The sequence below is a fragment of the Pleurodeles waltl genome, chromosome 4_2 (assembly GCF_031143425.1).
Source record: "Pleurodeles waltl isolate 20211129_DDA chromosome 4_2, aPleWal1.hap1.20221129, whole genome shotgun sequence".
Classification (NCBI taxonomy): Eukaryota; Metazoa; Chordata; class Amphibia; order Caudata; family Salamandridae; genus Pleurodeles; species Pleurodeles waltl.
In genome coordinates this window covers 974,973,295-974,986,249 of record NC_090443.1, presented here as the reverse complement: position 1 = coordinate 974,986,249, position 12,955 = coordinate 974,973,295, and the positions used below count along the sequence as shown (strand labels likewise).

General features: G+C 45.5%; 1 protein-coding gene across 1 annotated transcript in view; it reads right to left on the bottom strand.

The window, feature by feature from the left end:
- Positions 1-583: 583 nt before the first annotated feature.
- Positions 584-12,955, bottom strand: part of ZSWIM5 (zinc finger SWIM-type containing 5) — a 256,622-nt gene continuing 244,250 nt past the window's right edge. The window contains exon 14 of the mRNA XM_069232815.1: positions 584-6,872. Within this exon, the coding sequence (XP_069088916.1) occupies positions 6,010-6,872 (863 nt within the window). The 3' untranslated portion in view covers positions 584-6,009. The remainder of the gene's footprint in view (positions 6,873-12,955) is intronic.

The following is a 12,955-nucleotide window of genomic DNA, read 5'->3' as shown; positions in this document are numbered from 1 at the left end:
GTCTCACATACATCTATTCCATAGCCCCTACCTTTGTTGATGAAGGGAGACAGCAGTGGGACCCAATGGACTTCCTACAATCTGTCGCCAGTCCTCTGCTTGCGGAGCTGTAACATCTAAATACGGGGGGCAGAAGACAGTCTGACTTGGACTTCTTGGGTCCACCATTGATGTGGCTTGGTGTTATCACAGCCAAGATCTAAATCCTAATGAAGAACACTTGAACAAAAGGCACAAAAAGTTTCCAAAGAGGACTTCCCTGTAAGTAAAAATTGAACTTTTCCCAGAAAACCAACTGCTTCAGCAGTACCTTGTTAAACAGCTATTCTGCTTTGAGAGGATTTCGTCAGATGGAGTATCCAACCTTGCCCGAAGTGAGATATTTTGACTTCCATTTTAAAGAAAACTGTTTGGCACATCTGTACTTAGATGTGAAATACACTATATGACTGTGTACCACAATATACACAACTGCAACTAGAACTGAATTGCTAAATTTGAAGCAGGCATAACTAAAACGTTCCATGTGTTCAGTGTCACAAGATGCAAAAATGTAACAGGATAGTAAAGCACAAGACACTGCTGCCTTCCACATTTTTATTCATAAAAAAGCACTGAAATTTTCAACACAATTTATATAAAATGGTTGTATCAATACATAAATAGTATCAACTTTTTCCATCATTATTACATTAATAATAAACATTAACTCAAGAAGCTGCACAAAAAAAAGAAAAAGGTACTGAAGAACGATACTTCAGTGGCAATACTGAAGAGTACAACTGTCCTTTTGTGATGCAGAGAAAGGCAACACATACCAGGGAAAAATAAGGTAATCAGACAGTAAATGACTAGTCAATGTTCCCTAGCTATTGAGTAACATCCCCAATAATTTCCCCTCCCCCTTGAAACATTAAATTAAGACAGGGAGATTAGGGATAAGGGGGAAATACTTGCCTTCCTGTCCCAAACCCCTTTTAACTTTGTTCTCCTCTGCAACACAACCAGACCAAGGGCCACCAGGGTTTTCATCAGCCTCCAGAACGAGTAAAGCTACTTTGGAGGTACAGCAATGTAGAGATCAATGAGCAGAAACCGATGGAGCAGTGCCATGGCAAGTCATGCCTACCGCCAGTGCACAGACGAGCGATAAGAGTGACAACTGTGGAGCAGTACAGACTTGTTCATGCAAGGGAAAGGTGGCCAGCATGCTCTCAGGGCTCCATCACACAAACGCCCCTGCACACAAGCAGCAACTGGATGCCCGTCTTCGAGAAGGAGACCCTTCGCGGAATGGTGAAGTGATCACAAAGGAAGCATTTTTTAAGTAATTATTAAATAACAGTCTATAATCCATCCATCTAAATCGTGAGAAGGCAGAGTTAGCCTTATAGGGAGAGTGACTCCAACTTGAAAAATGAATATACTTTTACAGCAGTGGTCGTCTGACCAACTGAGCAAAAACTGACTTAAGTTCCCATCTCACCGCAGACCAGAATGCTGCATGTTCTCGCAGCTGGAACACGTCACAGCATGCAGCATTTTCAGCCTTTGGCGAGGCTACACTTCATAAACGAGCTCTATGGTAATCTAAATGTAAAGACCATCAGGTAGGAACGATTCTTGACGCACAATTCTGCACTTCAGGAAGTGCATGGTAGCAAGACACCTTGAAGGGGAGCCAGTGCGTGGCTGTCTAGAGAACCAATGACCGCGTGTTCATTCTGGCTGCCTTTCTTCACAGTGCAACACGACAATTGCAAAGTTTTCAGAAAGTTCCGCCAGCCCAACGTTTCACATGCAGGCTGGAACACAAACTATTGCTCACATTAAAGAGGTGAAGGGAGGAAATGTTTGGCAAGTCTTTCTTTTGGTAATTGTTGTACACCGGAAGTGGGTTTTTTCATTGTGTTTAAAATGGCAGCATCTACAGTCCGATGCAGTACCTCATAACAAGACTGCTCTAACCTATCCATGCACAGCCCTTCAGCCGAGTAACATAAAAAGTCAGATTCAAGAGCGAGATCAGAGATGCTACTGGAGAACCTCGTGAATCTATAACTGACGGGACCCTTGTGTGTTGCTAAAAAAACCACTCGAGGAGTCCAGTAACTTATGAGTGTGAACAGCAGCAAGTTCAGGTTCTTGCAGATTTCTGGAGTAAACGTTTAACTTGGATTATAGAGAAGAGGGAAATGATTACTTTGAAGCCAGTTCTCCGCTGCACGCCATGCTCCACAGAGAATCTGCTTTCACTCGGGGGAGCGACTGCAGGTTCTGAAGTGTTTGCTGTGCACTGCAACAAACCCCATTCCCAACACTAAAGATGTTAGTTCTAGCATGCCAGTGTTGGCAGGGGAGCGACGCCAAAGCAGAAACAAGCAAGCAGTGGTGAAGAGCAACATTCTTTGCAGTCACTTTTCATAATTTTCATTGAGCCCTCGTGTGTGTACGGAACAAAAAACACCACCATATACCAGAGGTAAAATGAAGAGGGTTACCACATTTTGTTGGGCTACCTTATTAACCAGTTTGAACCACTGCGAAGGATGTCAATGATTTGAAAGGGAACGAAAAAAATGATTGCTGGCACCTTCTATCCTGTAGAACAAGTCAGGGTCTTGTGGAGACAGGATGCCCATGTCAAACTTCTGGAAGACCTGAGCAGTCTGGAAATGCTGCAATTCAGTTCAATGGAAATCATTTTAATGATAAACACAAAAACACTGCATTGGTAGGACTGTCCATCTCCTACAAAACTGTCACCACACACTCTGCAAAGGGAGTTCTAGCAATCTACCAAGCCAATGAGGTAAAGAGCATAAGGAAAAAGCTTAGTAAAGGCAATCTATCAAACTACTGTGATTCAAGAAACAAGTAGGCAACTTTTTAATAAAGTTCTAATTGCATGTTTGCTGAAAGTCCGGACAAGAAATTGCATAGCTAAAGCAAATGTGGCACACAAAAGTGTGCAAAAATATGAAAACTTACCAGCACAAATTCTTAAATGTTCAGCAGGAACGGAGATTTCGAGAAGCATTTTTATTGGTATCAAAACTGCCCAAATTTTCATCAAGAAAACGTATACCGAATTAGTCACAAGGAATTTGATGGAAGGGGTCAGATCACGGGTCTTTCATTTGATGTTCAGCCTATTTAAAAAGTAGTGTAGTCTTCTAGCTCAGGAAGAGATACCTAGCAGGAAAGCGACTATAATAGCAGGTTCGTAAATAAAGTTTTCCTATGTCCCATGACACTCATTGCCTCAATGGGACCATACATTGCCATCCACAACACGCATGTTGCTGTTCCTGATGACGTGAAACCACTCCGGCTTGTAAACTGTAAAGACATTAGCAGCAGCTCTTGCAGAAAGTCTGACACTACAAATGTTTGAGTATGGGAATGAAACTAGTGATGCTTATCTGACCCAAATGGAATGAAAGGACAAACTGAAACAGAACAGTAGATTAGGTCTTAAATGGGAATTACATATATCAGGAGAGCAGAGGATGCAGGATCACCCACTGAGGTCACAGTGACCAGCATCATCTGGCAATTCTGATGCACCCTATTATGGGAATCACAGTGGCAGTCAAGTCTAGAGACACAAATACACACAGCCATGAATTTATTGCTTAAATTGACACTCATTCCTCCTCAGACACAGACCAGAAGTTGTGATAGCATGATAACGCAACATATTTGTGGGAACCCTCACACTAGAGGCAGTATCTGTTGTCTCCACTTTGAAAACAAGAAAATAAATCATACTGAGCATCAGGGCACGTTCAACCTTGATCACATTTATGCGTTCAATGTTCAGACATTACTCCCCCAGGTGGCTTTTAAGTTCTCCATTTCGAGAGCAGAGTTGCTTTGAGGTGCAAGATGCCAGCTTACCACTGGGAAAGGCAAAACAGAAGTGAGCTAGGCTATTCCACAAACCAAGCCTCAAAGGAGAGGAATCAGCTTCACCGAACTAAAATCTGCATTTATGCCCGACTTCGGTGTGAGGGGCATTGGTGTTTTTTCCAGATTAAACAAACACCATTCAGAAATGCAACATGATGTTGAGAAGAGTGAAGAATGTAAGGACGTATAATAAGCTGCCAGAGCCCCACTTCTGGAAGAGAGCAGGAGCTACCCAACAAGAATAGGGTTGTGCCTCCATTGGTAACTTGACCAAAGATTGTTGGGTCTGCAGGATGTGGCACAGTTTGGTCAGCACTAACTTTTGTTTTTCAACTAGAGACAATTAGCAATTCACCGTACCTCAGAGCAGACAGAGCACTTCTCATGGGTTTAATGAGAAAGTGTCTTGCTTGTCCAGATGTTAAAGTACTCGGATGAATAAAAATTCTGACCACACGCGTGGGTAAAGTGATGCTTGGTAAGCAAATTCTTTTCTAAGTGTTAAGAAAACTCTTTAGTCATCAGGCTGTACTTGGCCATGCTGCTTTGTAGAACTTTTGCAGGCTCCAAATAAGACAAAAGAGGAAGATCCGAACTGCACCATGTGTTTAAGGACGCTCAAGCACTGAAGGAACCGAAACAAATGACCGCCAAGTAAAGTAGTCGTGGATTGCAAGCCAATGTCAGGACAAGGTGTTTGATAATGAATACTCTACTAAGTAAACTCAAACCAAAGACTAAGGTGGAGGATGACCTGAAAGTGAAGCTGCACAGCCGACATTCTGTAGAAAGAATTGGAACTGGCTACATACACCAAATTACCAAACATTTCCAAGTGATTACAGTTCTTCGAGGTAAAAAGGGAATGAATACCTGGTCATTTTACAGCATTTTGTTTTGCAAAACGAGCATGTGTTAAAACAGAATTGTATCTTGAATATGACAACCACTCCAGTACGGCGATTGTAATGTTGTAGACACTGCATAGAGGGGAAAAGGACAGTGAAGTGTGGACCAAGAGGCATCTACCTTTACACAGCTATCCAATATGTCTTTTTAACAAAAAGCATAAACGGCCCTCCAATTGGGGAGTGTGGCTAAGATCTACATCAGACCTCCAAGTGTTACACGAATAGCCATGGTCTCCGCTGCAGAAACACTTAACTCCCGGAAACGGACACTGTCTTATATACAACCTGGATACACAGCCAGCCCACACCCTCCAACTCCACCCGATCCGCGAGGTCCTGCCAGATGCTGCTCCATTCGGAGTGAATCTGCAGACTCGAGCTCTACTTTCCATGGGTTTGGAGCATCCGACCCCCTCTGCTCAACAGCGCAAACCATTATGGGGAAACCTGAGAAAAGTGAGTGAGTCTCTTATCCCTTAAGATACCATGATAAAGTAAATCTTCTCAGCCCACACGGATTCAAGTATCCCCCACAAATGAAAGACAGGATAATTATAAATAATTATAACTTTACAATTTCATAAGTGACACATATACTATTATATTTACACAATGATAAATGCTTTTCTGTTACTTTTCTTTTGAAGTAAGCAATTCCCTGAGTCAGTTTGTGATTTTTTTGTATCATTTTGCCTTAAAATACGTTCACAACATGGGGAAGAGAAGTTCAGTTGCCTTCCAGGGAAGAGTTCGGACCCCAGAAGCCATCGCACAGGGGGTGTGTTCTACTGGCATGTGAGGTTTTAGTGTTGCCATTTATATATCTTCGTATCGTCGGGTATTTTCTCATTGCCTAGACGCCTCCCAGTATTCTGCACACTTGCAGTTAAGTGGTTTAATCTTTCAGAACGGCAGGAGGGCCTCATTGTTCCCTCTTCCTGTTGAGATGTTGACCATACTCCTGGTAAAGACTGTTCATCTTATAGACATCACTGTGTGCATATATACACATCTCTTGGTTCACCATGGTTTCCTTGAGGGACTGGAATCCCTTCAGGAGGTGAAATGGTTGAAATCAAAACCACTATTCTGCATTTTGCTTTATCCGACTGCATCTGGATATTCTTTAAGTGCCTGGAGGCTGAGAGTTTCTCTTGGAAGGAAAGGGGGTTGGGGGCTGACGTCACCCGAACCGCTCGCGTACTAGCATCATAAGTTTTTTCTTTCCTTTGTATATCTGTTTTAGATTGTCTATGAACTGAGCAAACTGTATGTGTCCATCCTGGGCCAGGAGAAACGTCTCCCTGGCTTTACTGAGGAACTCGATGAACTCCCCATAGTGGCGGGGGCTGATGTGGGTCAGCCGCGAGTGGGTGGTGTTGATGTAAGCACTGATTGTGGCATCCAGCAGCTGGCGCAAGGGAGCCTTGTCTGTAGACATGAGCTTTCCGGAGTTCCTGCGCCCTGGGATGCCAGCCAGGCCTGGAGCAGTCATGGTGCAACGCCGCAGAATGTCTGACAGCACCGTAGCGCAATGCACACTTTTCACCACTAGTGGTATGATGGCCGCTAGCTCGTTCTTGCCCAGGGAGTGGCTTAGGGCGCATGCCCACAACACATCGTTTATGGCAGGGTGGGTGTCTTGGTTGTATGCCAGGTTTAGATGCGTCATTGCCAGAGACGCAAGTTTAAAGGCCCTCAGAGGGTAGCCCCGGTGCTCCATGTAACGGGCTATGGTGAAGAGCTGAGAGTAGGTCATCCCCGTGGAAGCCGCGTCTATGACAATCTGATATGCAGTCTCGAAAGCGATGTGGTCCTTTTCACAGAGAGTAAGGGCAGAGAGGGCGCAGTTCTGGGGGTCTTTCATGGCACACTGGAGTGCTAAGGTCCTGGCACAACTGGCAAGCTCCTCTCGCTGGGGATAGTCCAGACTGAGCCGCAGGATGGTATTGTGGGACATCACTGTTGCTGCCACAATACTGGTGGCTTCTGTGGGAGTGAATAACTGATACCAGCTCTGCAGGATGCTGATGAGTGCTCTAACACCTGTAACAAAGAAAAAGACTATTATTGACCACAGCAACAAACTACATCCTGTGCTCCCCACACTAATGCCCTGATATGCCCCAGCAAAACAGTGCAAAGTTTACACAGTAAGAGGAGACTCCTCAAACAGAGGGGCCTGCTTACTAACTAGTCAAGAACATTGGAAAACGGTTTTACAGCTTTAAGCTGTTCTGTACACACAAGCTGTGCATAATTTCACTATCTAGTGGCTGTGTCCGGAAACTGCCCTATACTGTCTTTGTGCATCAACCCGGGTGTCATGTCAACCCCTCCACCCCCATGACGTTGAACGCAAGCCCACAATGTCCCATACGTGGTCACCATCTTAAAATTTTTCCCTTGTTGCAATAATGTATTTATTGTGCAAATTTGCTTGTTGAGACTACCTTTTGGCTCACCCCTGGCTGCTTCAGAAGGAAGATTGGTGGGTTTCACATGAATCCAGAATAGCTTTAAGCTACAAAACTATTGTTCAGGAGTTGGAAGATGGGTTATGGTTGCAGAAGATCACCCCGCCCATTTTTTCCTAGTTTCTGATGCAACTTTGACTTGAACTGGGTTACTGCTAAACAGGTTGTCAGTGTGCCTTTCCCAAAATAAGACACATGATCACTTGATCCCCGAGTGGCCAGGCCATCTAGCACTTCTGTAAGTCCCTAATAAATGAGACCTCTGGTACCTAGGACCTAGGCACTAATTAGGGTTCCTAAGAGCTGCAGCATAACTTGTGCCACTCTAAGGAAGCATGCACCAAATTTGTGCAGACTGCCACTACAGGCTGCGCGACAAGGTGCTCTAAAAAGTGAACAAACGACATGGCACAACACCTGAGTGACATGTCTGCTAATACTGCCTGTAATATTTATAAGTCACCCCACTACAGCAGGCCTTACAGACCTAAAGCAGGGTGAATTATATTACAGGTGAAGCATATATGCATGAGCAAATATACACCTACTATGTTTGTCGATTCTTACACATTGTAAGTGAACAGGGAAACCATTCTAAATGCATGTGCTGGATACTCGTCAATGTGAGTTCCTCAGCTACATGATGACTTCACTGAAAACAGGGATGTTTGGTATCAAACATCTCGTATTAATAAACCCTCACTAATTCCAGTGATGGATTTGTTAATACATCCACCCAGAGGGCACCTCAGAGGTGACCCCTGAAAACCTACCAACTGCTGGAGGGCTAACTGACTAGTTCTAGCCAGCCTGCCACCAGCTTAGGAGGTTCTGACCCCCGGGGTGAGAGCCTTTGCTCTCTGGAGGTCAAAAACAAAGCCTGCTCTGGCTGGGGTGTTAACACACCCCACTCAACAGGATGATCTGCATTCCAAGGCAGGCAGCTTCAAAGAAGCCCATTGCCTTTGGTATGCAGATCTGGCTCTCCTCAGAGGGAGATGGCGCCCCCCTGCCCCCCCAGGGCCCATTTAGCATCTGGAAAGGAGGGAAAATTAGCTATGTAGTAGGCGTGTTGCACTTGCAGGCTAGACACACCCCTAGCATGACCCGCCTGAAGTGAGCACAGCCTTGGGAATTCCACCATCTTGTGTGTGGTGGAATTAGGAATTTTGGGACACAGTAGATCTTGGGATGGATAAGTTACTTACCTGTAAATCCTAGTTCTCTTCCAGGGGTATCCTCATCAAAGTCATAAACATTGAACATTCCCGCCCTTGTGCGGGGACCCCGGAGCATATATATATATAAAATACATACATATTATCATGTGTAAAACAGCAATGCAGGCTATAATCATAAATAGGCTAAAATGCTTTATTTCTATGCAAGTTTTTTTTTATTTTATTTTTTATATTATAAAATCACAATAGATCATAAATATCTACCTAAGCCCCCAAAAAGTGGACTTAGGGAAGTAAACAGCAGTAAATAGCAGAGAAAAATAGAAAAAACTACATTGAAAAACAATGAAGCATTCTTAGCCAATAGGCTGCATGCAGGTTAACACAGGAGAACCATAAAAACTTTGGCACCGTGCCTTTAAGACCCTGAGCACCTCCAGTATCCCACCATGCCTCAGGGGTGAAGGGAAGGTGACAGTTGGTTCACAGTTAGGTCAGTACTTTTTTACGGTGACAATCTGTGTAACTGATTAGAAAAATAATCTGTCCTGCACTTCTAGGAGACTTGAGTCCGGGGAGGAGGGTGGGTTGTTTAGGACTTTGATGAGGATACCCCTGGAAGAGAACTAGGATTTACAGGTAAGTAACTTATCCTTCTCTTCCAGGGGATCCTCATCAATAGTCATAAACATTGAATAGATTAGCAAGCCCATCCCTAAACTCTGCGGACTGTCTGAAAGAAGTGCAGGAAAGAATATATATATTCATGCAAATAGATTTCTAAGAGAGGCCTGCCCCACCTGGGCATCCGCTCTTGCATCCGAGTCTAAACAGTAATGCTTAGTAAAGGTATGCACAGACTTCCATGTAGCAGCCTTACAAATCTCGGAAATTGGTACATTGTTAAGGAGGGCAGCAGTAGCCGCTTTTCCCCTTGTGGAATGCGCTTTTGGCCTAGCCAGTAATCGCTTATTAGCCAGTTGGTAAGAGTTAACAATACAAGACACAATCCATCTTGATATCGTTCGTTTAGACGCTGCCTCTCCTGTTCTTAAATGACCATAATTTAGAAACAAATGGTTAGAATGTCTAATCGTTTTTGTTTTGTCCAAATAGAATTTCAGCACTCTTTTCAAGTCTAAAGAATGCAATGCTTTCTCAGCCGGAGTCTCCGGATTGGGAAAGAAAGTCGGTAAAGATATAGTCTGATTGATATGGAATTCTGACACCACCTTCGGAAGGAAAGATGGGTGAGTTCGCAGAACCACTCTATTATCGTGAAAAACCGTGTACGGTTCTCTGCAAGACAGAGCCTGAATTTCGCTGACCCTCCTCGCTGAAGTAATGGCCACCAAAAAAGCCGCCTTCCACGTAAGGTGGTGTAAAGAGGCCTTGTGGATAGGTTCAAAGGGAGGGCCCATAAGCTTTGACAGGACTACATTCAGTTCCCATGGAGGAGAAGGTCTCCGAATGGGAGGAAAAACCTTTTTCAAGCCTTCTAAAAAATCCTTGACTACAGGTATCGTAAAGAAGGATTCTTGAGAAGGCGACTTACGATACGCTGTAATTGCCGACAAATGAACCTTAATAGAAGATACCTGCAGACCAGACTTCGCCAGATGAAGCAAATAGGACAGTATGACGTCCTCCTGAGCTCGTATGGGATTTATACCTTGTTGAGAGCACCAGATGTAAAATCTCTTCCACTTAAAAGCGTAAGAACGCCGCATGGAAGGTCGTTTTGACTCTTTCAAGATGTTCATGCACTCCTGCGAGAGCCCTAGGTGCCCATACTGTAGGAATTCAGGAGCCATGCTGTCAAGCTCAGAGAGGGAAGGTTGGGATGTAGTATTCTGCCTTCCATTCTGCTCAGGAGATCCGGTCTGCACGGCAACCTCCTGTGAGGTTTTTCCGATAAGTTGAGTAGGTCCGTGTACCAGAATTGGCGGGGCCATTGTGGCGCTATCAGAATCATTCTGGTTCTGGAGTTGTAAAATTTGTTGATTACTGCCGGTATGAGGGGAATCGGTGGAAAGGCGTAGAGAAATGTCCCTGACCAGTTGATCAACAGGGCATTCCCTTGAGATCCCGGACGGCAGAACCTGGATGCGAAGTCTGGGCATTTTTTGTTTGTTTCGTCTGCAAAGAGATCCAACTGGGGTCGACCCCATTGACCGAAGATGTCCTCGACGACTTCGTCGTGTAGGACCCAGTCGTGCGCGTCTTCTAGATGTCTGCTCAGGAAATCTGCCTCTACGTTTTGCTGACCTGGCAGGTGTACCGCTGTGATAGACATTCCCCTGGCCAGGAGCCAATGCCATATCGTTTGGGATTCTCGAGACAGAGGTAGTGATCTTGTTCCTCCCTGTTTGTTCAGGTAATACATTGTGGTTGTATTGTCTGTCTGAATTAGGAGAGATTTCCCCTGAACCAATGGAGAGAAAGATTTGAGAGCCAGATGGACTGCTCTGAGCTCCAGTAGATTTATGTGATAGTTCTTTTCCTTGTCGGACCACAGACCCTGAGCTTGGAAGGAACCCAGATGAGCACCCCAACCCTGAAGAGACGCATCCGTTACCAGAATGTCGGCTGGAATTGTCTGGTGAAACGGAGAACCTATCGACAGGTGAGGTCTGTGCATCCACCATTGTAGTGATTGAAAGGCCACTGCTGGTAGTCGAACTCTGTCCTCCCAGTGACCCGTCTTTTGGCTCCAATTTTTCTCTAATGCCTCCTGAAGGGGCCTCATGCGTAGCCTGGCATTCGGGACAATGAAGATGCATGAAGCCATGGAGCCCAGAAGCGATGTCACCTGACGAGCAGTAGGTGCCTTGGCTGTTAATAGTTGTTGACACTTCCTGTGGATTGATAAAAGTCGTTCCTCCGAAGGATACACTCTTTGGAGCTCTGTGTTTAGTATCGCTCCCAGGTAGAGGAGGTTTTGTGTTGGAATCAGGGTTGACTTGTTGTGGTTGATTTGAAGACCTAGAGACTCGAAAGTTCTTAGTACGATGTCTCGATGTTCTCTCGCCTGATCCGGAGAGGAGGCCTTCACTAGCCAGTCGTCCAGGTAGGGGTAGACGAATATTTTTTGTCTTCGAAGATGTGCCGCTACCACTGCTACACATTTTGAAAAGACTCGGGGTGCAGACTTCAGGCCGAATGGAAGGACTCTGAATTGGTAGTGCTGTGACGCTATCTGGAAACGTAAAAATTTCCGATGTTTGGATGCTATTGGGATGTGAAAATATGCATCCTGTAGGTCGATGGAGCACATCCAGTCTCCCTGATGCAGTTGCGGGACAATCTGGTGAAGGGCTAGCATCCTGAACTTCTGTTTTCTTATATACTTGTTCAGGAGCCGTAAGTCCAGAATTGGCCTGAAGAGGCCCTGTTGACCTTTTTTCACCACCAGAAAGTAACGGGAGTACACCCCTTTTCCTTTTTGTGCCAGAGGAACCTTTTCTACAGCTTTCTTTTGTAGGAGTGCGAGAACTTCCTTGCGTAGCAGGCTGAGATGAGAAGGAAAACCTCTTGCTGGCGGCAAGTGTGGAGGAGGTTTTTTGAAAAGGAGAGAATAGCCATGTTCGACAATATTGAGCACCCACTTGTCTTTTGTGATGGAGTGCCACTCGTGAAGATGATGCGTAACACTTCCCCCCACCGGAGTGGTGCACAGTGCTGAGGGAAGCAATGCCTCATTGCTTTGTTGGTGTCTTTGCTGTAGACTGTTGAGGTCTACTTGACCCTCGGTCTCTTGTGGGTCTACGTGCCTGAAACAGGGGACGTCCCTGTCGTTGTTGTGGCCTCTGAGACCAGTGAGGGGTTTGAACCCTCTGCTGGAATGGTCGTCTGTCGTACGGCCTGTACCTCCGCCTGAAGTCTTTCTTACGTTCCAGGCCCACTGCCCTCATCGTGTCCACTTCCGTTTTCATTCGGGCCATCTCTTCATCCGCGTGGGTACCGAACAACGAATTGCCGCTGAATGGGAGGTTTAAAATGCGTTGCTGTGCTTCCTGCTTCAGACCCGTGAGCCGTAGCCAGGAAGACCTCCTAGCGCAGATTCCGTGCGCATACCCATGCGCAGCCAAATCCGCCCCGTCCGCCGCCGCGCTGATGACCTGGTTAGATACTAGGCCCCCTTCCTGCAAGATTTCCTGGAAGTCCTGTCTATCTTCCCTGGGCAACTTTTCTGTAAATCTGTGGAGTGAGTCCCACAGAGAGCGGTTGTAAGGAAATGCCTCCTTGGCATGGTTGCCCCCTGACTTTTTGCCTGTGCTGATGCTATGTTTACAATTGAAAGTGTGCTGAGGCCTGCTAACCAGGCCCCAGCACCAGTGTTCTTTCCCTAACCTGTACTTTTGTATCCACAATTGGCAGACCCTGGCATCCAGATAAGTCCCTTGTAACTGGTACTTCTAGTACCAAGGGCCCTGATGCCAAGGAAGGTCTCTAAGGGCTGCAGCATGTC